The sequence below is a fragment of the Botryllus schlosseri genome, chromosome 15, assembly GCF_051294905.1.
Source record: "Botryllus schlosseri isolate E-star chromosome 15, Bs_hap1, whole genome shotgun sequence".
NCBI classification, from domain to species: domain Eukaryota; kingdom Metazoa; phylum Chordata; class Ascidiacea; order Stolidobranchia; family Styelidae; genus Botryllus; species Botryllus schlosseri.
In genome coordinates, this window is record NC_137250.1 from 17173041 (window position 1) to 17199984 (window position 26944).

General features: G+C 41.5%; 1 protein-coding gene and 1 long non-coding RNA gene across 5 annotated transcripts; one reads left to right on the plus strand and one right to left on the minus strand.

Annotated features, from left to right (window-relative positions):
• Positions 1-222: 222 nt before the first annotated feature.
• LOC145457116 (uncharacterized) lies at positions 223-884 on the minus strand. Its single transcript, XR_013920787.1, has 2 exons — positions 688-884; positions 223-627 (listed from the first exon to the last, which is right to left on the minus strand). It is a non-coding gene; the product is annotated as an uncharacterized LOC145457116 (long non-coding RNA).
• A 1114-nt stretch (positions 885-1998) lies between these two features.
• Positions 1999-20851, plus strand: LOC145457114 (uncharacterized). 4 transcript variants are annotated; one of them, XR_013920786.1, is made up of 4 exons: positions 2010-2905; positions 4976-5143; positions 9498-9969; positions 12345-12770. XR_013920786.1 is itself a non-coding variant. In XM_080335278.1 (3 exons), exons 1-3 carry the CDS (start codon positions 2596-2598, stop codon positions 8463-8465), a joined length of 627 nt encoding a protein of 208 aa, XP_080191404.1. In that variant the 5' UTR covers positions 1999-2595; the 3' UTR covers positions 8466-9491. The 4 variants fall into 4 exon arrangements, 3 of the variants coding, with proteins under 3 accessions (XP_080191404.1, XP_080191405.1, XP_080191403.1); XM_080335278.1 differs by lacking the exons at positions 9498-9969; positions 12345-12770 and adding an exon at positions 8317-9491 and having other exon boundaries at positions 1999-2905; XM_080335279.1 differs by lacking the exons at positions 9498-9969; positions 12345-12770 and adding an exon at positions 20304-20851 and having other exon boundaries at positions 2003-2905.
• Positions 20852-26944: the final 6093 nt, after the last annotated feature.

The following is a 26944-nucleotide window of genomic DNA, read 5'->3' on the forward strand; positions in this document are numbered from 1 at the left end:
AGCCTGGTAAAAGCGACACCGCTTGCCACAGCCATCCATTCCTATAACACCTATAGCAGGCGATATGTAGTGCAAAGGTTGCGGCAATTTTGACCAAAAAGGCATTATATCAAATGGCGACAAGCTAATTCCTGAACTCAGCGACTAATTTAAAGACATCCACGTCTCTCTTGCAACCTTAAATATGCGAAATACATATACCTATTTGTCAAATGTCGGCAATAACTTCAATTCATTGCTTTATATAAATGAAGCTGCACGAGATCAAGAACAGAGAGATATGAGCTGAATATGACAATTGGACGTATATTATATACTATATATATGAGACGCCAGTCCTTATCTCATACATTGAAAGGTGGTTTATGCCTATCCCACATCAGCATTGAGTATAAGTAATAAATATACTGTATACACACAGCTAGGAGTCCAGTCAGTCCACAAATCGACGAATATAGGGCTAGATTTCGTCGTGCTTAGACACTTTCACACTTCCTTTATACCCCCTGTCTTTTATGTGTTGGTTCACAATGTTTTCAAGTCCTCCAGGATGACAAATCGATAGATCCTGTCCAGCCGGGGTGTTACAAACTTCGGGTAATGTCATTTTAAGACGATGCTTCTTTGCTGAAACAGAATCGGGAAACTTGAGACACAGTTATATTAACCATTGACTTATTCTCGTACCTCTCGCATCATCCCCGGCATATACAGTGACAACAACAATCAACAATATCAGCAGCAACCTGTGCATCAGCATAATGAACTCAACTCAAGGAGATAAACGTTTGCCGCCGCTAGTTCTAACTCGTACATACGCGTTATTATCGATGTATTTAATGCGTACGAAGGGTTGCCGCTAGTCTATGAGCCGTGTGTCTATTCCTTTATGCTTGATAAGCGACCGTGAAGAAAAACACTGAAGTCGTATTTTTTGCTCTCGGCCAACACAGATGCAAAGCTTCGAATCGGTATTTCTCGCGCACGCGTTCACCAATGCGCGGCGCGAATATAAATGTTACTCTTTAGTAGTGAATATTTTTGATATGGCTGTTATACCATAATCTTACGTGATTTTCTTATGCAAGAGGTCACCGACTTTTAAACAGAACGTTATAGGAAACTTGTTTTCACGGAAAACCAGTATATATAATATTAGTATTCATTCATTGTACGATTATATTTATGATAGTAGATTCATATTGACATGAAACCGGCATGGATTTTTAATAATCGGGGCGAAGAGAGCGCTTAAGCTCAATGTACTATTTTAAATTGTACACTAACTCCTTCTGTTGGCACATAGACTTGGTTGGCTTATTTTAATAAAAGTCGATTCCAAGCCAATCAAATGAAAGTGTGAACGGTGCTCCCCGCAATGCGAAATCTGTTATCTCGATAATTTTTCGCAAAAGCAGTATTACCCAAAAAATGTTTGCCAAGGGCAGGATTCATGGCCTTTGCCTGTTCTGAATCAAGCTTCACATGGTGAGTCAAGGGTGAGCTTTTCTCCGATCGTGATGCCCGTGTTCTAATAAATCCAGGAACATGTTGCTCTATTCGGTCCCGCAAACATAGCGTTGTTTTCGCACGTAGCCACAATCATAGTGGCATTTATATCCAGAAACTACGTTACTTTGTTGAAGTGCAGGAAGAACGTATTCACGTGTTGCAGGACGCAGTTGGGTGTCGTTAAAATCACGTCTTCGCTATGATTATTTGGGATATCATACCGGTGACGTCAGATTTTGTAATGCGGTTGTTGATATACAATGCTCTTTTCAATTCTCTACTTGTTGCTGACGATTACCCCTGACGAGTGCCAGCCGAAAATATTCGGGGTATTTTCAATTTGAATGTACTATTCAATTGTATATTACAGTTCTCTGCCCCAGGAAGCTATTTATTCATTTATTTTTGGAATTTCTATGATTGCAAAGTAAATTCAGAGGTATTCATCAATCAAACTCGACATACAGTATCCACAACGTCATGGAAAATAGCTACTAAAAACTACAGATTGCTCAGTGAGCCATTAATCTTATTGTACGGTAAGGATAAACGCTTAAATAGTGTGGATATTAGTAGCTTCAAGTGAAAGAGTTGTCTAGGTGAAGAAACACTATGGCATCTTTACCACGAAATTTCCCGTCATTCCACATCAATTGATTAGCGTAACTTGTAAGGAGAAGGAAATATGCAGCGCCTTACGCATCACACACAATGACCGTTGGGCCGAACATCGACGTATATATATTCGTGATATACCAAATCCGCACAATATACAAAAGGAGAGCCATCCAACACGGCTTGCGTGCGTGCGTGGACGCGTGCTGTTTTATCATTCCGAGAGAAGTTCACGACATCCAGAACGCAAAGCTCTCCAGGCCCACCATCTCCACCGGTGGTCGGATTTTAGAATGATGCAGTGCAGGAGTATCCAAACCTCTGTCAGGGCGGTATGATCATGGTTGGTATGATTGGGTGCTAATTTACTTTACTTTGCTTTGACCAATTCTTAGATATCCAGGCAGTTTGCGATAAGATGTCGTAACGGGATTAGAATACACGGTACATAGGCCTGTAACAGCTGAAATGGTGTTCAACGCCACTACCCTTGGGACTGAACTTTCTGACGCGAGAACAAGCGCCAATTATGGGCTAAACGCAGCACTGGGATTATTATTGCTAGTCTGCTGTTATTTGCTGATTGCTCTGATAACATATGCAGTCAGGGTAGCGGAGCCTCCTGCAGCGGATGCGAGACGGACATACAAGAAAAGGCTTGGGATAATATGCCTCCTTAACTACTGCTTAACAGCGCTTCACGCGATTTTGACCCTAGTGAAATACAATTATACCATACCCTCTACTCAAGCCTGCAATGCAACGAAGAACCTAATTGGTAAGCAGGAAATATTTGGTACTCACGCATTATATATAGTGTAGTTGTTCCTTATTACTGCCTAATTAATCGACAAATCCGTTCGTGAATATTAGGCTATATAGTCTCTATTAGTTTACTTATTCACAGACTGCAACTATACGGATTACCTTAAAATCGGGTAGCGTGCACTCTTATGAATGTCTAACGAACAGAAGTCGTCTACGGCCCGTCACTATTGTTGTAGAAAGCTCAATCGTAATTATACGGGCTAGGTCGTGGTGTTTTAGGGACTCCTGCCTCAAGCATGGGCTCAATACAGCTGCCTTTCTTCCTCATGGCGAAATAGTCATTTCATTACAAAGTAGGTATGGTGTGAACCGCATGACGTCACGTGACGTCATATCGGTGATTTCAATCCTACATTTCCGTGAATTGATATATTGATGTACATTGTACACGATACTTAGCGACAACTCGGGCCACATTATGCCATAATGCTGAAGTGCATACTGCCTTTTTAACCGTCGTCAAATGGAACAATCAAATGATAAAATAATCCCATTAAATCAATATCTTCCGTCGGGTTGCCAACAATTTTGATGATGACTTACAAGGAAATATAAGCTTATGCCTTAACGGTCTAGACCCGACAATGTCTTCGGCGTCTGACTATTGTTACATTGATACTGAGCAGAGTGTAAAACAAGCTTCTGTACTTGCTACCGATATTACCTGATTAACAAGTTATACGGTAGCAGGGTTACCATGTTTTGGAAATGTGAAAATAGCACACTTTTTCAGAATTTTCAGACTAGCATATCCGGAGGAGAATTCTGAAAAAATGGTAAATTGGTGGTCGGTTGACTTTAAAAAGGTCATCTTTCTCACTCAGCGCCCAAAATACCATTTCCCCTTCACATTGTCAGGTGGTTGACTAAAAATAGGTCAACTTTCTGCCCAGCTCCAGAAATACCCGCCTGAGCGTCACTTTGGTGCTGCTTTACGGCATCTCAGTTGAATTTGGCTATCAATATGACCAAAATTCTCAAAAAGGAGGACAAAAGGGCGTCCTCCGAGGACACTTTCAAAAAATAGGACACATCATCTTAAAAGAGGACGTATGGTAACCCTATACAGTATCCAACACACCAATCGCATGGATTTGGTTTTTTGACACATAAAACATATCAAATCAAGATGGACCCCGTACGCCTGCTCGATTTTTTACATTAGACAACGATGTCGCCTATTCTTTATATCAATTTCATTGATTGGCTGAATAAGAAACATTCGCTGACTACCTACATGCAGCGTAACCCGCTCTTGATGTTGTGTGATTGCGGGTCAAGCTCACAGCAGAGTCCCTAGACATTCACAAACCGAAAACTAGATATTTCGAGCAAACTTTTGTAACAAAGCAAGTAAAATTTTTGAGATTGTCAAGATGCATCCTCGTTTAGTGTGGATGTTTTTATGCTGCCAGCGCCATGCATAGAGTGTCCCGCAGTTATGATGTGAAGAATTTCAACCAAAGATGTTATATTGACGTGGACAATTGTAATATATGGAAAAGGTTCACAGTGCAGAACCTACCGAGGTTCGTTTGTGAACGCGAACCTCTAAATTCCTGAGGTTCACACACAGAACGCGAACGTGAACCTCACGTTCACACCATCCCTATTACAAAGTTTAATCCGTCTGTGGTGGCTGTGAATGTTTCATTCAAAGAACAATATGGTTCATATGTACTTCCATGTTCGCTACAGTTACTTATGGTTCGCATATAATTATATTGCTACTACGAAGGTGATGCAAAATTCACAGTGCACAATCATAATATCATAATTTGGCTGAAGACAACCATATATATAATATGGTGGAGCCAGTAACGAATTTAATAAGGCGACCAATATCATGTGGTGATCGATTTTTACTATTTTAATATTACGTCAGTAGTAAAATTGGCGCCACTACGTGTAAGTCCTGTATTCAGGTTACAAAAGACATATATTTATTTCAGGCTGTATGCAATGTAAATTCCCGGGATAAGTAAAATCATTTACGCTCGCATAACATTTACCGTTTCAGTGTTTATACTCGTGACCCTCGACGCCACGATATACTCCTTTCTCTGGATTCGCCAGTATGTCGTGTTCCGGAACACCACTTTTCAGAGTGAATTGGAGCGAATTACCTTGAAGTCTTTGCAGTGGTTATCGATGATTTTGATCGTCGGGGTATACCTTGCGTCGTGTGGTGAGACATTGAAAATATATCTGCCTTGTATTCTTGTTTTTTAAATCGATATACATGTTCTCGTCGAATATATAGATTTATGACTATAAGGACAGCCGCTTTAAATTTATGTACACGTGATTGAGTATATAGAGAATTGATTATCCCCAGATAACATCGCAATTATCTATACTTTACGTTATGATTGAAGCTTTTATCTCGTGACTCATTCATCTGGTCTACAAAAGACGAAAAATAGTGGATGGACTAACAAAATCGTTCTGCACGTGTGGGTAATTACCCCCTCCAAAAAGTGCAATTTAGCATTCCTTGTTGGGTAATTAATCTTTACACTCGCGATTTACTAGCAAGTTCATCCGGGATTCATGCAATTGTAACAGCCGCTGTCGTCTTTTCCGATTCCCAATATATTCATCGAATTGAACTTGAACTAATTCATGCCTGCTTTACACGGTATCACCCAGGTATCCATATTAGGGATGGTGTGAACCTCTGAAAGGTTCAGGTTCGTGTGAACGCGAACCTTTTTGAAAGGTTCTGTGTGAACGCGAACCTCATGACGTCACGCGACGTCATATTGCTAATTCCAACCCTATGCTTCAATGAAGTAATAGCCTATATCAGTGGTCGGGAACATGTGGCTCGCGAGCCATATATGGCTCTTTTGGGTATAAGATATGGCTCTTTGTCAAATATTTATTTTTGCACTGCATTGGTCAATATTGCAGCGACTTGTTGGTAAATTTTCATCACAGCCAAAACTATTCTCGTGGCAGTATAAACATGTCTTTGAGAGGTAAAGACAACGCCGTTTTAAGGTTTGGGGCATCAGACCCACTCTTTTCAAAATCATTAAATTTAAGTTACTGTCACGAAGGCGGCCAATATCACTCACGAATTCTATGTACCCGACTCGAAATCTTGAATTGTGCGATACGTTAATTAATGAAAGAGCATAGCAGACATGGCGACGCCCATTTCAAAACTCAGTTTTCAAATGCACATTGTCTTCTTAATCTACGGCGCGGAATGAACTGCTGTGGATGCGACATTCACAATTACAAACCCGAATTACAAACAACGCCATAGATATCCAAGTTCTTGATTGGTAAGTATAGCTCTGTGTAGTGCCGGCGATAAAATGTAGACGTGTAACGCAACGTTTTGTTACCTCCAAATACTTTGAGAATTGAGAAGTATTTATATTTTCAGAATCAGTGTGACAGTCACATTCGAATAATATTAGTTATAATAAATTCTAAGCTGCTTACGAACAATTGCGTTATCAATAGTGAGGCTTGGCCCGATGTGCCTTTCCTCTCGTTTCGAGCGTTATTTTCGAACAATAAATACCAGTTTTTACAGAGAAAATATGGCCCACACGAGGAATCCCTGTAGTGAGTTCGAATCAGCGCTACCATGACCCCATGAATATAAATTGTGACGTAACAGTTGATTGGCATGTATGGCTCTTTGGGAGTTGAGATGAAAAAAATTGGGCCAATATGACTCTTTGGACAAAAAAGGTTCCCGACCACTGCCCTATATTAATATACACGATACATAGCGACGACTCGGGCCACATAATGCCACGATGCTGAAGTACATATTGGCGTTTTAAACGTCGCTAAATGTATTAACTGAGGCAATCAAATGATATAATGCTACCATAAAATCAATATCATCTGTCGCTTTGCCAACAGTTTCGACGAGGACTTGCAAGGGAGTATAAGCTTACGCCGTAACGGTCTTGGCCAGGACAATGTATTCGGCGTCTGAGTATTGCTACATTGATATTGAGCAGGGTGTAAAACAGATTTCATTTTTATAGGCTTTTCGAAGTACAGGACTTCAATATTGCAGCAAACAATACGTTCATATTGTTAAATTTATTCCACTGGAAGCTTTTCGACTGGGTCTCTTCAGCAGTGAACGCCAGTAAATGAGGTTAACCAAGTTCGAAATATAGAAATAATTTTGTCGTTGTGACGTAATAATGACAAGAGCACAAGTCGCGAAAGGCAGTAAACAGCGCATGGTTACGGTACAGCACACACAAAATCAGCTGTAAAACAGCCGAATGACAAAACAACACTAATGGAAGATTCCCAACTGAAGAGAGCCAGTCGAAAAGCTTCCAGTGGAATAAATTTAACAATATGAACGTATTGTTTGCTGCAAGATTTCTTTTTTGCTATCGATATTAGGCTTCCCCACAAGTTATACATCTGTAGCCAACACCTAAATCGTACCGATTTGGTTTTAATGATACAATAAACATATGAAGTCAAGATTGACCTCTTATACGCCTGCTAGATTTGTTACATCAAAAAACGATATCAATCGCATTGATTGGTTGAATAAGCGTCATTTGCTGACTACTTGTAGTCTATTTCGCTCGTGATGTTATGTGATTGCGGGTCAAGCTCTCAGCAGAGAGTCACTAAATATTCACAAACGGAAAGCTGGATATTTCGAGCAAACTTTTGTAACAAAGCAAGTAAAATTTTTGAAATTGTCAAGGTGCATGCTCGTTTTGTGTTGATTTTTCATGCTGCCAGCGCCATGCATATAGTGGCCCGCAGTTGAAATGCAATAAATTCGAATAAAAAAAAGTTGAAATGAGGTGAAAATTGTGATGTATGAAAAAGGTTCACAGTGCAGAACTTACCAAGGTTCTGTTGTGAACCCGAACCTCAAAATTTCAGAGGTTCACACACAGAACGCGAACGTGAACCTCACGTTCACACCATCCCTAATCCATATCCATGTCTGGATGTAATTTAAGTCTACAAACCCCTGCATTCATTCAGCAGTATCAGAGTTGATCTTATTAAAGAGCCCCATAGGAAACAAAGCAGCAAAAGAGTCATTCTGAAATCTGATTAAAGATGAAACACGAAACCGAACCGCCAAAACGAATTCGCAAGGGAAGACCTTGTAAAGTAATATGCAATCTTTTTAGGAATACAGTCAATATTCCAAATCCGGTATCCCTAATGATATTGCAGTGACGTGTAGGATTACGAAAACCGGACAAGTCCACAGTATCCTGCTTCCCGAAAATAAAGTTTGTAAATCCCATGATTGTCGTCGAGAAACAAAATACACTTTCGAAGTTTAAGTTTACGTATCGCAGATACATAATTGTTCCGTACATTATTACTGCCAAGGTCGCAGCTGGGATGACAACTTATACGAATTCAACAATGAACTGACGTCACAAGCAACAACAACCCACACAGGTCCAAACTGGAAGGAGAAAAGAGCGTCTTTGCGCAATACAATTACTCGTCACGATTTTAACATGAGAGTAACATAGGGACCATAACATTGGAACACTTCGCTCGCTGCGTGAACTGCTTTGCCAACCTGCTGCTATACATCACACTAGTAGACGTCTTTTGTCAGAAAACGCTCAACGGGACAGATTAAAGTGGCCGTTATTGACTGTATGCGACCCTTGTGCTACATTCCAATCGAAAGGCATGTTTCACTGACAAAACTTAATTTCTGTAACAACCTAAACTGACTTATATTTGTGGCATCGGCTTGCATAAACTGCACATGCACAAATTGTTCCTACTAGACGTAGAAACGTGTCGGTACGCTAACGTGGTCTCACAGTCGCAGTAAGCCACAATTTCAAGTAAAAGTGCACTTTCCAACTACGGGGACTAAACAGTTATGGGCATTGCTTCTGGGCATTGCTACAAATCAGAAATGAAATTGGAATTATATTATAATAGCCGGCTTCGAATTTTCATAGACACAATGTAATATGATATGTTAGCTAGGTCATCCATAACCAATTAACCATATAAACACTGTAAATGAAAATCGTGTGTTTCGCGGATTTCCGCTATAGAGTGCGATTCAAATCAGGTATACCTCACTTTCTGATACCAAATGCCGCTTTCATACAGATTTCAACTAGAGAAAACGAGTTAAATGCACCAATTTTTATTGGGATATATCCCGGGGGTGGATTATGTCTTGTTGGCCCACCTCAAGAAATCACAAAGAAGTGGAACGCGCGAACAGAATCCACTACACGCCTGGATATATCTCCACAAGAATTGATGTTTGACTTGATCAAGAATTGGTGTATTGGATTCGTTTTCAGCCATTGGAATAGGTGTGAAAGCGAAATTTTGTACCAGAATGTATCAATGACATGATTTGCGCCCTATGCGATGGTGGAACTCTGGTGAATACACCTGTTTTATATCCATGTATTGGCATGATAATCTGCTTGTACCTTGTTATCATTCCACCACGTTGTAATACAACAGCGGATGCCATGTTTTTAACATCAATGATAAATTATATTCACTCGCTCGACCCATTTCAGCCATCATATTCGGATTCCGCCGATACAAATTCGATGCTGCGAAATCGGCGTGCGTTTCCGAAACGGCGAGAAGCACCGAGCTCGTATTATCGTACCTCTGGACGGTCGGTAGCGTCGTACTGCATTCCACGTTGCTGCTGCTGTTCGCATACCCCCTCGTTAAAGTTATACGTTTTCGAAAAACGTCAAGCTCCCCGAACACTAGTAACATGAGAGGATTGGTTCGAAAGTGCTTTCTCATATCATTAGTTTGCATCGTAACCGATGTTCTTGTAATGGTGATGGCGGAACATTCGTCTGTGTTACAAGGCAAAAGTCAGCTTCGGCAGTGTATATATAACATGAACGTACTGTTCAATTCGACAGTGCTTATTATGACTTTCAAAGATTGGAGATCGATGTACTTTCCTTGGATTTGAACAGTTGTCAAAAGTCTCGCTGGTGCAGCGTGGGCTACAATGCGATCGTAAAGGTAATCCGTCTGTGATATCCTGCGAGCCAAGTACTGTAAATAATTAAATTTACCCTACGACACCTTTGACATTCATGGAGTACTAATTGTATATGCAGATAACGCAGTCTTGTTATCTTACGTAGACGCTTCTGCGATGATGTGCATTTGAAGACACGTTTGGGCTTCTACTCGATCCCAATTTATATACCACATATACCATGGTGATGTACAAATGAGATGGACTGGAACCTTTTTGCAAAATTGCGCCCATTTGCACTGCATGCTGGTTTATTTATGGAACATTTCAAGTCGACGCTACACTTTACCATCGTTGGCAGCGCGTTGTGATCGCCCTGTAGATAGGAATCGCTGGGAATTTAATAAATAATGACTGTGCGAGTTTCTGACTGTATTGCACATATCAGCGTTGACAGGATCTGATTAGATGTATTCTGATAACGTTAAGTGTACTGTACATGCACACTGCACAGGCACACCTCTGACAGATTGTCGTTATCGGCAATGCGCTCGAGCTGCGAACTGTCTCTTTGTGGCATAATAAGGTTTACTTCTCATGCATTCTAATGAGGTTGCCATTGAAAATCCTTTCATGGGTATCCTTTTCGGGCATGTGTGATTGTTTGGTCATATCGCTCGGAGTATGCATGCCGCCTTCAGATTCCACACGTACTTTGCTATATATTATTTACAGGTGAGTCGCAACTAACACTGTGCTGCGTTTTAAAAAAAATTCAAATGTCAAAGATGTTTCAACTGATTTTGGATCAATTTTTGGCGCTGAACACAAAAATGCAACCAGTTTTTTCAATCAGGTTAAGTTTTTTCTTCATGACATATTCAATTATGCTAGCTTTTTGTCATTATTGTACACATAAAAACTACTTTTTGTGGTAGCCTAATTGGTCATGCATGTTGTCAATTTTTGCAAGATGGGATAGGGATGGTGTGAACGTGAGGTTCACGTTCGCGTTCTGTGTGTGAACCGCAGAAATTTAGAGGTTCACGTTCACAAACGAACCTTGGTAGGTTCTGCACTTTGAATCTTTTTCATATATTACAATTTTCACTTCACTATAACATCTTTGTATGAAATTTATTGCATTTCTACTGCGGGACACTATGCATGGCGCTGGCAGCATAAAAAATAACACGAAACGAGCATGCACCTTGAGAATCTCAAAAATTTTACTTGCTTTGTTACAAAAGTTTGCTCGAAATATCCAGTTTTCCATTTGTGGATATTTAGTGACTCTCTGCCGTGAGCTTGACCCGCAATCACACAGCATCAACAGCGAAATATATTACATTTAGTCAGCGAATGATGCTTATTCATATTCAACCGATCAATTAAATTAATGTAGCTGTCTGATGTAAAAAATCTAGCAGGCGTACGGGATCAATCTTGACTTTATGTGCTTATTGTATCATAAAACCAAATCCGTGCGATTGAGGTGTTGGCTACTGCTTTATAACTTGTTAATGGGGTAATATCGGTAGCAAGTATGGAAACCCCTTTTACACTCTTTACCAATGTCCCTATTTAAGAAACCATAGAGATCTGTACCAATGCACTTTTGGTGAGCTTCCATCTCCGCCATTTTCCAAATCCCATGTTCGTGAAACTTATCCCAGCTTCGCGCGATTAGTCGAAATAAGGCGACGCACTAAACAATAGACCCAATGTAGCTGATAAGTTGCAGGGAAAAAGCGTACAGGCTCAGCGAGGTTCTGGGGGCCCAAGACCTACGTTTTTTGGCGAGGCTGACAAAGTGCTGTTACGGTCCTGGTGGGGAATGAAGGCTCGGAATATATCTGAAGTGGGGAATGAAGACAAAAGGTTGGGAGCCACTGCCATAAAGATAAGCCGTTTGGACCGAGAAGGTGCCCAGTTTATTTGCATCTCCCGTGGATAGGCACAGCTTGTAACAGGTTTGAAAAACAGATTAAGTCCTCCGTGAGTCATTGTTTTCCACAAGTGGAACCTCGTGTCATATTTACTACGAAATCTTTACTACCAGCAACGCGTAAGGACGTGCTTCCTGCGATTGATCAGAGTAACACAATTTACCAATATACATGCCGAATTGCCGATGCGACAGTTGGTAAGTGGGTCGCACATCTCAGCGCTTGCAACAAAGAATTCGTCAACACGTCTATCGTCAAATTAGGAATTCGCGGGGTGATGACATGGCTTCTTCATCATCACAGTCCCTGGTTACCATGCGTGATTACTGATTACTGATTATGACCAAGTAACAGCATGTAATTCTACCATCGGACAGCACCTCTTGAAACACGAAGAGTGTGCAAAACATTAAAATAACAATCAGTTTTCCATAGTTGCTCGTGGTCGTTCTCTTGTTCATTTAAAGGTCCTTGAATCAACTATCATAAAGCTGCAAAATCCGATCCTCTGTCGCCAGAAGGAACATCTCTACACGCTGGGAATCTTCCATTAGTGTTGTTTTGTCGTTCGGCTGTTTTACAGCTGATTTTGTGTGCGTTGTACCGTAAACGTGCGTTGTTTACTCCCGTTCGCGACTCTGTGTACTTGTCATTATTACACCACAACGACCAAATTCCTTCTATATTTCGAACTTGGTTAACCTCATTTACTGGCGGTCACTCCTGAAGAGGGCCAGTCGAAAAGCTTCGAGTGGAATAAATTTGCAATATGAACGAATTGCTTGCTGCAATATTGAAGTTCTGTACTCCGAAAAGCCTATCTGCTCAATATCAACGTAGCAATACTCAGACGCCGAATATACATTGTCCGGTCTGGCCTATACCGTTAAGGCGTAAGCGTAAGGCGTAAATCTACCCAAAATTTAAGTAGGAAGCCGTTTTTTTGCAAGTACAGGGTGCTAGAGAGTGAAATTCTTGAGGGTTTTGATCGTAATTCATCATGTTCATGATGACATCCATGTGTTTTACGGTAGTGAGTCTGCTCAGTCGAGGTAAAATTGCCTTTCCCAAGTAAACGTGCTACCGCCGAGAGTCGTTTACGCAGTCTTTCGCGCCGTTTGCCGTTGATTTAAGCGACCACGCCAACTCGAATAATATTATTCTCTTCTACAATATCGAGAGGAGAAGTGTTTCGGAGTCGAACCAAGCACCTTGTCATTGCCCACTACCACCAGAAGTAGGCTTCTCTGGCTATTACGGATACAATGCGCCGCACGAAAACACCTGGCAACAGCCATACCTGGCCTATGGCTATACACAAAACCAGTGCCGAAAAGGCACATCGTCAGTCAATCCCCCGAAAAACGTTGGTCTTGCCCCCCCCTACCCCACGGTTAAAAGGATGCTTTCACCAGTACTTTTGAGCACATCCATTCTACTCAGTGCATGCAGAGAGTTTACACGTAGCCCCGTGGTTCCCAACCTTTTTCGTGTCGTGGTTCCCTTGGCCGATATTTGAGCTGAAATTCCCCCCTATGAAAAATTTGCCCGTGACTAAAAAAGGTGCTTTTTAACGCACAGCCATTGTTGACTGAGCAATTACTGGACAATCATATTCAGATATGTCCGAACTATGTCGAATGCGGACCGCACTACCTACACTGTGGCAAAGTACAGCTAACCTTGACTTGTTTTTTTACCGGTCGGGTAACCGCTGACGAAACATAAATCACTATAAGCCCGCTTGCTATGGCCTTGAGTCGAATCGATGAATTTGATATGTTTTTCACATTAGCTCATATGTTGACTTTACAAAGGTAAACAATTTAACCAGCGGCCTTGTGCTGAATTCAGCTTGACTTTTTGCTGCTTAGTAGCAATTTCGTCGGGAGGCTATCGCGAGCCAGGCCAATTTCCTGCGTTTTTTTATATTCCGTAGCGGCCGACTTATAGCACGGACCATTTCTAGGCTTTTATAAGACACCGCTTACACGGATTAGATGGCAAGGAGGAGCCCAGATAAACCCCCAGCACTTAGGTAGGAATTCTGGAGTCGACCTTGGTTGAACTCTAATCCAGAACCAATTGGTGTTGCAGCTGTGGAGTTTACCACTGCGCTATTTCGCCACACATTGTGAACCCTGTGGATCTTCCGATACAACGCCAAAGCCACATTCCCCCCTAAAAATGTCAAAATTCCCTCCAGGGGGAATACCCCCGGTTGGGAACCACTGACGAAGCCTAATCGCGCCATGCGTGGGGATTTTCTATAATTCATGACCGAATCAGTCAATAATATTGATAATTGCGTACATATTACTATAAGCTTTTTTTTATCTTCTAGAAATTATCAGATTATCCGGTAGATCTGAGTGAGGTGTCTTCTTGGAAAATTTAGGCATGTAATCAAATTAAACATATTCGTACAGGACTCTTGTAAATAATTCGTGGCATGTCATCAATTCATGACCTTGTCTGTTGTAGAGTGAATGGATATTGAAATCGCCCAAGCGTACTAAGCTAAAAGACGCACAAGGTTCCAAATTGCTTTTTCTTCACTGGAAAATAACTTTTCTCTGTGGGGTACAGATTGCCAGGACAGCGAAATTTAGCTCCAACCATTTAGGGGCCTATGGACAATTTGACATATGCATATCAAGGTTTTCGGTCTACAAAGGGCATATACGTTTTCGGCCAAGGTGTTCTCGCTGCCACTTTGGCACACTTTTTGCATTCCTATGTTAGCCTAAACTTCATCAATTGTTGGTACGTCGTGGCGCGGCAATGGCTGACGCCGAAAATGCCTAATCTTATAAATAATGCGTATTTCTTGGCGGAAGGGCACCCAATAATCAAGGTATTTAGTGACACAAAATCGACCAGAGCGTGAAAAAAATTGAAAAAAGTTGGATGAAGTTTCAAATAAAATACTCTATAATTTATGTTCATTCACGAAATAACTTTAGGCCCCCTTCAAGCTTGGCCCCCATCAATTGGGGGTTTGTGGTGCGGCAGTTACGATAGGGCCTAGGCTACTGCACAAAATGAATGAATGGAAAACGAATCATCGTGCAAACTGAGCATTTTAGCGAGTCAGCTCGTACTTGTCGCTCGCATGTCGTCAAATGACACGGCTTGAACTTCAAGTCAAATGTTTGCAAACCTAATGTCACCTCACGAAGTTCTCAATCAGTTTAAATTTTGATATTTATTTATTTTATCAATGGACAAGCCTTCAACATATTGCTTCTTGGAATTAAGGTATAAAATTGCAAAATGCCTCGCGGACCGGCAGGAAAGTCGTCGCGGACCGGCACCTCGCGGACCGGTAAAATTTTAATAAATGTCCAGGCGGACCGGTGAACTTTCAAAATTGAAACGAAGCTAAAATTTAGATTATGCAACCGTTTTTTTGCAATTATATAATGCTAGCGAGTGACATTTAGCTGGTTTTGATCGTAATTAATTATCTTCATGATGGTATCTAGTGATGTTATGGTAGTCAGTCTGCTGGGCCGAGGTGAAATAGCCTTGTCCAGATAAACGTGCTACTGCCGAGAGTTGTTTACAGTCTTTCGCGCCGAATGCCGTGGGTTTAACCGACCACGCCAACTCGAATAATATTCTTCTCTTTGACAATATCGAGAGAAAAAGCGTTTCGGAGTCGAACCTATAGCACCTTGTCGCGCTACTTTGCTTATGGCCCACTTCCACCGGAGGCATAGGCTACTCTGACATCTACGAATACAATGCATGCAGCAAGAAAACACCACGCAGCATCTATACCGATCATCCGCGGATCCGCCAATCCGTGCTGAAAAAGCACTTCGTCAGCCTTTCCCCCAAAACGTTGGTCTTGGGCCCCAACAGCGCGACAAGACAAACATCAGGGGTTTCACCCCCAGAACCTGCAGCGGGGTGGATGTTTCACCTGTACTTGTCAGCACATTCTTCAGTGGCGGCTCGTGACAATATCGGGTGGTGGGGCAAGGGCTGCAAGCTACTTTTTATTAGGATGACGTCACAATGGCGTTTTCCAACGTAAACAAGTAACTTAATGATGGTACGGTAACATGAATTTGCCGGCAACAGTGATTTTAACATATGTGCCACGAGAGGTCCGCCGGTGAGCTGTGACTTTAAGTGTGGTAACTGCGTAAACGGCGTACGGAACAAAGATTCAACACGGTTCATGTTCGCACTTGACCTGGAAATGACTATAACTCAAGAGATAACGTAAGCCTAACTGGAAAGGTCAACTAGTTCGGACAGATACGCAATTGTTATCTCATAGATTGGGCCTGTCATATTGAATCCAAAACATCATTCTGAAGAACTAAGAATAGCAGCCTCGGAAATTCGGTCTCGTTACAGCATAGGAGATTTTGGCCTTGAAACTGGAGACTGTAACACGACACATACGGCTTTATTACTGTCTATAGGTCTGCTGCGAAATCGCCTTTGGAAAATATATTACCGAATAAATACGTGGACGAAAGCTTTAAACTTAGTACACTGTTACATGACATCATCGAGCAGTGGTCTCATGGCCCTTTCCGGTATGGTACACTGTCAAAATAATGCGAACAGACCAATACCGAATTTTGCGCAAAATTTACTGAGGAATAGGCTGATCAAGTGATCAGCTGTTAGCCGCCATCGAAAACGAAATAGCTATCGCGCTTGACAGCAGGGGGTTGTGAGCAAATGGCTTGAAGGCCACAATTTCACGGTGAAATTGACATTGGAGAATATAATATCAAAGTAAATATTTGAATGCAAACTGAGAATGATATCATCATCTCAGTCAACGTTACCGCAGATACACCTGCTTTTGCGTGAAATCCGCAATGCGTTGTATGCTAAAGTGTCAGATCGGAGCACATCTCTACCATACTCGAACTTGATAACGAAATTACTGCCCTAATCACCGAGTGCCAACCTTGAGACTTGGCACAGCGTTCGATACTAAAACCAAGACATACCGTGCAAAAGCTTATGACGGATCTAGGTAAGGAGCATCGTTAAAATCAATAGATACCAATACCGGCTTTGCGTATATTCTGTTAGCGATAAATGACGAGTAAGCTCTCACTCAAATTAGGAAACGAAATTACCACTAACACAGTTCAGTGAAAAACTTGAAACTTGGTACAGCGTTCGATACTAACATTAAGACTTACCGTGCCAAATTTCATAACCGATCTCAGTATTGAACATCGTCAAAATCAATGGATACCAATACCGGCTTTTGAGTAAAATCTGTTTGCGATACGTGACGGATCAGCACACACTCAACTTCGGAAACGGAATTACTACCCTAAACTTTAAGTAGAAACCCTGAAACTTGGGGCAGTGTTGAATACCACCATCACGACATGACATATCAAATTTCAAGAGTTTTCATGGTGTGAAACACCATCAAAATCGACCTATACCAGCAAAGGTCCACTAAACGCATATTACGGTAATCGAGTTCAGATATAGATACGATTGTTACATCACACCTTAGGGGCGACCAGCATATTTGCCCCGGTTGCTCGGCCATTTTACGAATAGGAGAGAGTAAATCACCGTTTCTTTATTGTGCGCGGCTTTGAGAGAATAGACAGTGAAAGCTTGTTATGAGCGCTACCGGGGCATGCCCCGGCTAGGCATTCGCAAAGCGAAAACACGGAAGAGAATTCGATTTTCGCAGAGACTTCGCTATATATGGGCATTTACTAGCGAAAGGACAAGAAGAATACGACTTTCGCTGTGATTTCGGTATATATAGATTGGTGTGCGTCTATAAATGGTAAAGAATTGTTATTGAACAGAATATTAGGTGGGGCAATGCCCCAGTTGCCCTATAGGACGAGCCGCCACTGACATTCTTTCTGCTCAGTGTAAGCAGAGAGTTTATGTTGCTTCATCGCGCCAATAGCGTAAAATTTCGATCATTCATGACTGAATCGGTTTTCTCGCTGCCGAATTTTTAGCACATCTTTCGAGTCCCATGTTAGCCTAAACTTCATTATGAGTTGGTACGTCGCGGCGTGGTAATGGCGGACGCCGAAATGCCTATTTCTATAAATCATGCATATTTCTCGGAGAAGGGCACCTAATAAACAAGACATTTAGTGACACTAAATCGCGCAAAGCGCGAAAAGAAATTGAAAAATGTTGGAAAAAGTTTCAAAAGAATACGCCATGAATTGTGTTAATTTGAAAAATAATTTTGGGCTCTTTACTTTGGCGGTTTGGGGTGCCTCAGTTATGGTCCTGCACAAAATGAATGAATCAAAAACGAACAATCGCGCAAACTGCGCTGTTTAGTGATGAGTCAGCTCGTACCTGTTCTGTATTTGTCGCTCTCATGTTGTCAAATGACACGTCTTGAACTTTATATGAAGACGAACATATTACCAGCCCTAATGTTACCTCACAAAGTTCTGCATCAGTTTAAGATTTGATGTTTTATTTATTTTATCAATGGACAAGCTTTTCACATTGCATCTTGAATTTAAGGTATAGAATTGTAATATACCTCGCGGACCGGCAGGAATGTCGTCGCGGACCGGCACCGGTTCGCGGACCGGCGGTTGAGAACCACTGTTCTAAAACACCGTTTGTTATAAATGCAACCCAACCCACAATCCTTTTGGGAATACCGTGAAGATTGCAACCCCAGCATCCTTCATGATATTGCATTGAAGTGTATAATTATGAAAAGGGTTAGTAATCACTGGCATAACTGGTCAAGTCCACAACATCCTGCTTCCTGAAGATGAAGTGGCGGATCTTGGTCACGTATTCCTGTTTCATTTACCAGTTTTTACATCTCACTTTGACGAGACACAAAATGATCATTTGAATTTTTACAGCTTCATAACTGTTCCGTTCCGCCAAGGTCGCAGCTGGGATGAAAACGTATATGAATTCAACTGTGAAGTGAAGTCAAAAGCAAAAGCAATCCACACAGGTCGAAACTCGAAAGGGAAAGGATCGTCTTTTTCCCCAATACAAATAGGCCTACTAGACACGATTATAGCATGAGAGTAACATGCGACTATCACATTGGAAAACTTAGCGCGTTTCGCTAACTGCTTGAGCGGACCTGGTGTTACATTGTTATATATCACAATGGCCCTGGTGGATGGCTTTTATCAGAAAACGCTTAACAGGACAGATTAAAGTGGTCGTTATTGGCTATATGCGACCGTTGTGCCGTAGTACAATCGAAGCACAACCTAAAGCTGACACATTTGTGGCATCGGTTCGCAAAAACCGCACAAATTGTTCTTACTAGACGTAGATACGGCTCGGTGCTAACATGATCTCACAAACGTAGTAAACTCACAAATTATAGTACAAGTGCGCTTTCATACTTCAGGAGCTATACAGTTATATACATTGCTTCTGGTCTGAAATGAAATTCCAATTTACAAGAGACGGGCCCGAATTTCATGGACACAATTTTACTATGATCTGTTAGCTTCGTCATCCAGAACAATATATACGCTGTAAATGAAATCGTGTATTTCGCGAATTTCAACTATAGAGTGCGGTGAAAATCCGGTATACATCACTTTCTGACACTAAATACCGCTTTCACACCGATTTGAACCGTAGGGAGGGGAGAGTTTAATGCACCAATTCTTATTGAGATATATCGCGGTGGTGGGATGGGGTCAGTTTTGTTGTAACATCTCAAGAAATCACAAAAAACTTGTGCGCCTGAACAGAACCGTCTACTCCTTGGGATATATCTCAACAAGAATTGATGTATTTGACTCAATCAATAATAATTAGTGTTTGCATCTATAATTCTATAGTGGACGTGAAAGAAAAATCTGGTGCCAGGAAGCAGACTTGGACAACAAGATAATTCTAATTGGAGTCATTAGAGCAAATTGCCGGCAATATAATTTGTGAAATGTCGCTATACTCTAATTTTAATTCGAATATAATTTCTGGTTTTTCTGAAAATGCCACTGAAGAATTCTAGTGCGAAACGAACCAAGCATTTTCGATTGTCAAAAGAATGAGAACGTATGATTTGATATGAGTTGAACTTTAATTTTTTCTGCATTTCTTTTGCGAATTCAGTAATGCTAATTCTGATATAATTTGGGAAATACGGTGTAGCTAAAATTCGAATTCGAATATATTGCAATAAAACTGTGCAGCTATAATTCTAATTCTAGTCTAATTTGGAATGAACCGTGTGGCTATAATTCTAGTTCTAATATAATTTGGACAGGCTGAAAGGAAGTGCTGATAACATGATTGCACCTTGCGTTATGGTGGAAATTTGATGAATACATATGTTTTTACTCGTGTATCAGTGTATTGTATATGATGTGCTACTGGTATCTTGGATTTCGGATTTCATCTTTTTACCATCAATGATTAGTTATAGTCACTCGCTCGATCCATTTCAGCCATCATATTCGGATTCCACCGATACAAATTCGATCCGGTGAAATCGGCTTGCGTTTCCGAAACGGCGTGAAGCACCGATCTCGTATTATCGTACCTATGGACGGTCGGCAGCGTTGTACTGCATTCCTCGTTGCTGCTGCTGTTCGCATACCTTCTCGGTAAAGTCATACGTTTTCGCAAAACGTCAAGCTCCTCCAATGCAAGTAACATGAGAGGATTGGTCCGAAAGTGCTTTCTCATATCGTTAGTATGCATCGTGACCGACGTTCTGGTCATGGTGATGGCAGAGCATTCGTCTGCGCTTCAAGGCAAAATTCAGCTGCGGCAGTGCATATATAACATGAACGTAGTGTTCAATTCGGCAGTGCTTATCATGACTTTCAAAGATTGGAGATCGATGTACTTTCCTTGGATTTGACTATAGTTGTCAAACTCTCCCTGGTGCAGTGAGGGCTACAATTCGACCGTTAAAGGTAATTCGTCTGTGATTATCCTGCAAGCCAAGTACTATAAATATTTGAATTTGCCTTTGAAATCATTCTGATTTCATAGGTAGATAACTAAGTCTTGTCATCTTGCGTATACTCTTTGTCGACGATGTACATATGGGGACACATTTGGGCTTCTATAGTCGATCACAAATTCGGTAAACATCAGAGATGAGCATGGATTAGGATTAGGTTTTGAAAAAACAGGATTTGTGAAATTTTGTCGGATTTGGATTGGATTTGGATTAGACATTTTTTTCAGAACGGATTAGGATTTGGATTGGATTTACCTAGAGAGAGAGAGAGAGAGATGATATTCTTTCTCGCCTGCACCATCGAGATGCTTTGGCGACGGAGTTGCGATACGGCCCCATGAGGTCATCTAGTCTGCGCCCCCGTTTTTTTTCTCCTCCATGCTATCCGTGATTGCTGAGCGCCTAGCTAGATAGCTGCGGATACCATTTTTCGAGTCTTTGGTATGACCCGGCCGGGGATCGAACCCACGACCTACCGCTCGAGAAGCCGGACGCATAACCATTACACTATCTATTACACTATCTATTACACTACCTATTTTCTGGGAGATTGAAATGTCAGGTGACGAATGGCGACAAACTTTATTCAGATCAGTTATTAATGTACTTATGGTTACTAGGTTATTTTGAATCAAGTGAATTGTTGGTGGTGAAAGAAAATTTTCGAATACCTCCATTGCATAAATTAGTATTTTTTCTGAATTTCCAGTTGGAATCGGATTAGGATTGGACATGGACTTGAATATGAAAAAGTTATGGATTAGGATATGGATTTGGATTTGAAGGTTCGGATTTGGATTGGATTAGGACATAGAAATTTCAAATCCGCTCATCTCTGGTAAACATACGCCATGGCGATGTACAAATTAGACGGCCCAGATTTTGCATGTGGGATCAAACGAACGTGAACCTTTTCGCAATATTGCAACCATCCGCACTGCATTGTTTATCTATGGAACGTTTCAAGTCGATGCGACACTTTACCATCGTTGATACGGCGTCATGATCGCCCTGCCGATAGGAATCATTGGGAATTTTATAAATAATGACTATGTGAGTTTGCGACTGTACTTGTGCACATATCAGCGTTGACAGGATCTGATTAGATGTATTCGGATAACGTTAAGTGCACAGGCACACCTCTGACAGATTGTCGTTACTTGTGTAGGACTACATATCAGGGATGGCAGGATTTGATTAGATGCATCTGATAACGTTAAGTGCACCCACACCTCTGACAGATTGTCGTCATCGGCAATTCGCTCGAGCTGCGAACTGTCTCTTTTTAGCGTTATAAGGTCTACTTTCCGTGCATTCTAATGAGGTAATCATTGGTAATCCTTTTGATGGGCATCCTTTTCGAGCATGTGTCTCCAATTATCCAGATTGCTCGGGGTTTGCATGCCTCATTCAGATTTCATACGGACTTTGCTACATATTATGTACAGGTGAGTCGCAACTTGGAAAATAGATATTCAATGTTTATCCTGACGTGATAAAATGAAGTCAGGTGCATCTAGGCCTGTGACAATGCAGCACCACAAAAATTCAGACTTGTAAGATTCAACTTGAATAACGCTGTTGAAATTCTACCAACGCCTCCTGACGGAAATGTTGTTACAATGTACCGTGTACGACTGTAGGCCGCTGCTTCGCATGCATGTCCAACGTCAGTAGAAGTTGGTTGATGAGGAGATTCCATTTTGGCAGGACATAAGTAAATGATAGTTCTTCAATCGAACCAATTCTATCGACGAATCGCTCCTGGTTTAAAATCCATGAATAAAATAGAATCATAATGTATATAATCAGTTTCTGCATTTGTGACAATTCCCAGTGCATCTCGACATCTTCAGAGTGCAGAGCATGTAGTCGATCCCAACCGGGGATCAGTTTAGATGCTCCGCGGCTCCGCCGGGTGATGAGGTATTGCAGTACTATGCACTGGCGTAGCAGCATGTGCTGCCGCCCCTGGCTCTTGCATAAAATGCCGCCCCCCTAGTAGACCGCAGCAAATTTCGACATAGATTCATGTTCAAGCAATCTTGTCAATGAAATAATTACGAATAATATGTCGCGTCTCGGCCTCACCGTCTCAACGTTAATGTGGCCAAAAATAATAAAGACGAGAAATAGCGAACGAATGTATTGTGTATATAGAAAGTCAATAGCTGCCTCAAAGCAAAATCAGCGATAACATCCCAAATTCAAGTTTTTGAACGTAGTCTCTTTCTATAGACAGAATGGATAGAGCTGATAACCGATCATCATTCATGGTAAAACGTAAATAAGACTTAATCAGTTTGAGCTTTGAGAAGCTCCTCACACAGCTCGCAATTGAAACACAAATGGTCAGGATAAAGTTTCAGATATGAGCATAAATATGGTGTCAAATCAAGCAGCTTTGCATTAACTAACCACTGTAAAACATCAAACGCTGTTGCATTACGATCAAACGTGGTTTCACTGCTCCGCAGCAGCCTCTTAGTCTCTTAGCCTCTTAGTCTCTCTTAGTCTGGCGCCCCTTAAAACCGTGTCCCATCCCGAAGTTTTAGATATCCCTGTTTAGTCTTAACCCTTTTAAAGTCTCAAGTTGAACAACTTCATATGATCATGTCTTAATCTATGTTCGTCCTAGAGGCCTCATATTGGTCTGTACGAAAAGCTAGCAATCTTCTGATTTATATGATCCCTAATTCGAAGGTATAAGGCATGACAATTTTCGCAGCTAGCTCCAAAAAGTCCACCTCGTCGTCACAAGTGCTTCTAAAAGCGCTGGTGAATAAATTGTGACTTTCGCTTTGCAGCAGCGCGTGGGAATTCAAAATTCCAAACATATCATTCAAGTGGTGTATGCCGGTAAACCTAGTACCAGCTTCAAGTTTAGATCTGTTCATGTGTTCAATGCTTGAAACATGCATCGTCTAACTTCTTCAACAACACTGAGGCTAGCATCTTCTGATTGTTCGCCAGGCATTCGCCTTTTTCTGCGAACTCTCGGAACAATCGGCATTGACGGCTATTTCGGAGTGGTTCCATCGCCATGTTAATATTTTAATTCGTGTTTTCGGAATCAGCGCGACACTAGCTTTCGATTGAGACCTATTTGATTAAATTTCAGCTCACGGGACGCCAGCTATAGGACTACCAATTACGCTTCTTTTAGCCGGCTGTTTGCACTGTGCCGAGCGATTTAGTGTAATGATGATGCGTTCGGCTTCTTGATCGGTAGGTCGTGGGCTCGATCCCTGGCTGACTCAGACCAAAGACTCGAAATCTGGTATCCGCGGTTATCCCGCTAGGCCAGGGGCGGGCAAACTACGGCCCGCCGGCCGCATGCGGCCCACAACATCGTTTTGTGCGGCCCGCGAGAGTCTAAAGAAACTAAAAAATATTGATAAAATGCGTACGAAAAATCGAATTAATGCAGGGACTTGATTAAACTTTTTAGTATATTTCACCATGATATTTTTAAGGAAGTGGTTCTCAAACTGGAGGGCACGCCCCCTTGAGGGCGTGCAAGCATCTGAAAAAGGGCGGGAGGCTGAGATCAACTGAAAATTTTTTTCGCGCTCCGTGCGATTTACATCCAATTCACAATTGTTGCTCTGTATTTAGCCTGAATTTTAAATTTAAAAATCTCCCATCCACAGTCGTAGCCTTCCATGCCATCAAGCTACCCGTTAGATTTGCTACCATCCTGGTTTCGTTTGGTGATATGACGATAAGGGGGACGCGCAATCTTTCACCATCATAAGGGAGCGTGTCTTGCAAAGTTAGAGAATCACTGTTCTTAGGTAAATACTTCCTATATTATTTTTATGTTCAATGTCTGGCGCAACAGCCCGATATTAAAGCTCACGCAGTTTGAAAGGTTTAATCTGCTAAAAATCACCGAAATCCTAAACGAGATTGACGTAATTCGGATCACGAGTGTGATTTCAGATTGGCCACTCCATTTTTAATTTTTTCAGTGATGTGCTTATAAAAAACGATTCGTGCTTGTTTTAGGTAGATTCGTGCTTGTTTTAGGTAGATTCGTTCTCTGTATGCGTAGAATTAGGGTATCTATATTTTATCTACACACAGTAGAAGCGTGTTTGAAGCTAACATGCTTATGATGCTGCCAGCATTGTCTGTCCTGAAACTAAACCAAAAGTGGAATTAACAAATCTATGAACAGATCGCTGCTGACAGATTTAAATTTCAATCCTTTTCTAAGAATAGGGACCACCGATTTTCATCTCTATAGTTTTGACAAATTGGTCATTGAGGTCGACCAGCAGCCTCATTTTGCCGCCCCTTGGAGCCTGCCGCCCCTGGCGCAGAGCCAGAACCGCCAAGTGGCTGCTACGCCACTGGTACTATGATAATTCTTTATCTGGCTTATTTGAAACCGTTAGGTGCGGATTGTGCATATATATATTTCAAGCCCAGTGGCGTCGGATTTCATGATTGATAAGGCATCAGTACGCCTCTAGCTTTAAAATCGCAGGTCTAGCGTCGAAAACTCATTGGCGTAGCCAGGAGGGGGCCAAATAGACCATGCCTCCAACATTTTTCGTAAATAAATACAAGATCGAGTATTTTTGAGCGGACGTAATAAAATAGAAATTTTTCTTCGCGCTACGTGCGATGTATGGTTTCCGTAGTTTTTTAATTGTTGAGTACGCGCCTCTTGATAAATCCAAATGAAATAATAGGCCTGAATAAAATTACGCATGATGTACAGAATTATATCTAATTGTATTCGTGTGCGCTGCCTATGCGGGACTATTAGGCACCAGCTTTTCGGCGCCAAAAAGACACACAAAGGCAAATAAGTTTTAGCCAACAAGAAGTGTGATCTCAGAAAGATCGCCGGCGATAAAGCCTCGAACGAATATCACGCGGGAAGGCCCTGTCCTCGCAATCTGAGTCCCGCGGTACAACGCGTCGTTCATAGGCAGTAAATATTGGGCCCCGTGAATAAATGCATACTTGGAATCGTGAGCATCTCACCAAAGACATTTCTCATTCAATCGGTTGTGGTACGTGTTGCAGTGATGAGCATCGGACGGACTCGGATAGCATTCGGACCGGATTCTGCACAATTTTGAGACAGTCTGATCGAATTCGGATTCTTTAGCAGATTTTGTTTCGGATATTTTCGGATAGTGGTAACTTTCGCTTCGGATATTTTGGATAGTTTCGACCAGATATGAATTTTGATATCAAGCCCAAAGAAAAAAAATGTGCAGCTTGACACCAAAATCAGACAGTGAATACCTTGTGATAGGACTGGTAGCAATCTAAAAGTTGCTCGGTCAAATGTCTAAGAAATCATAAATCATGAGCTAACCCAACCATATGCCCGAGCTGTGTCTTAGATCGCGAGCCGTACAATTAGGATTCTTCGGAAAATATATTTCAATTTGGATTTTTAAGATACTGAACGATCATGTTAGGACTCGCGTGGATTTTTGGATGAGGTCTCTGGGATTCGGACGGATTGTTCCTCAGAGAGACCCAAGCTGTCGGACGGATTCGGATTCTCAGAAACCAATATCCGCTCATCACGGACGTGTTGACGATCTTTTGAGTGGCTGCAACTTTGTCCGGAGGTCACGAAGTAACAGCATGATTCAATCAAGTAATTACAAGTGGCCGCCCCGTCGCCCACCCTCCAGAAACTCATGAATAGTCTTACCGTGTGCTATGAAGATATAGTTCAAGATGAATAATTGTGTGCATTCTAAATCTTCGAAGACTCCGCTTCTATAAGCTGTACCGGTCAATCCTGTAATGATAATGTATATATGCAGGCCCGTAATAGAATCGCACGCCAAACCCCCCGGGAGAGCCCGAATTTACCCCAAATATATTTCTTACGTAAACATAGATTTATAAAGTATTTTTGGAAGAATCTTTCAACTTGAAATTATTTTCGCGCTTGGCGTGATTTAATATCACGCTGCATGTCTTGGCTTTAATGTACCTAATCACCCAGAAATTTTTTGAATTTAGTTTAATATATAGATATAGGCATTTCGGCACCGTTGATATATATATATATACATCCAATTTCCAGTTGTTCATACACGTGCCTAAATGGTCAGAACCGAATAGTCCTGCCTT

Bases quoted from the DNA above. Each gene is read 5' to 3' on its own strand.
- LOC145457114 (XM_080335277.1), top strand. From the start codon at position 2,596: ATGGTGTTCAACGCCACTACCCTTGGGACTGAACTTTCTGACGCGAGA. The intron at 2,906-4,975 runs GTAAGCAGGAAA...TTACCGTTTCAG, and splicing joins TGCAACGAAGAACCTAATTG to TGTTTATACTCGTGACCCTC. The intron at 5,144-9,497 runs GTGAGACATTGA...GACCCATTTCAG, and splicing joins GGTATACCTTGCGTCGTGTG to CCATCATATTCGGATTCCGC.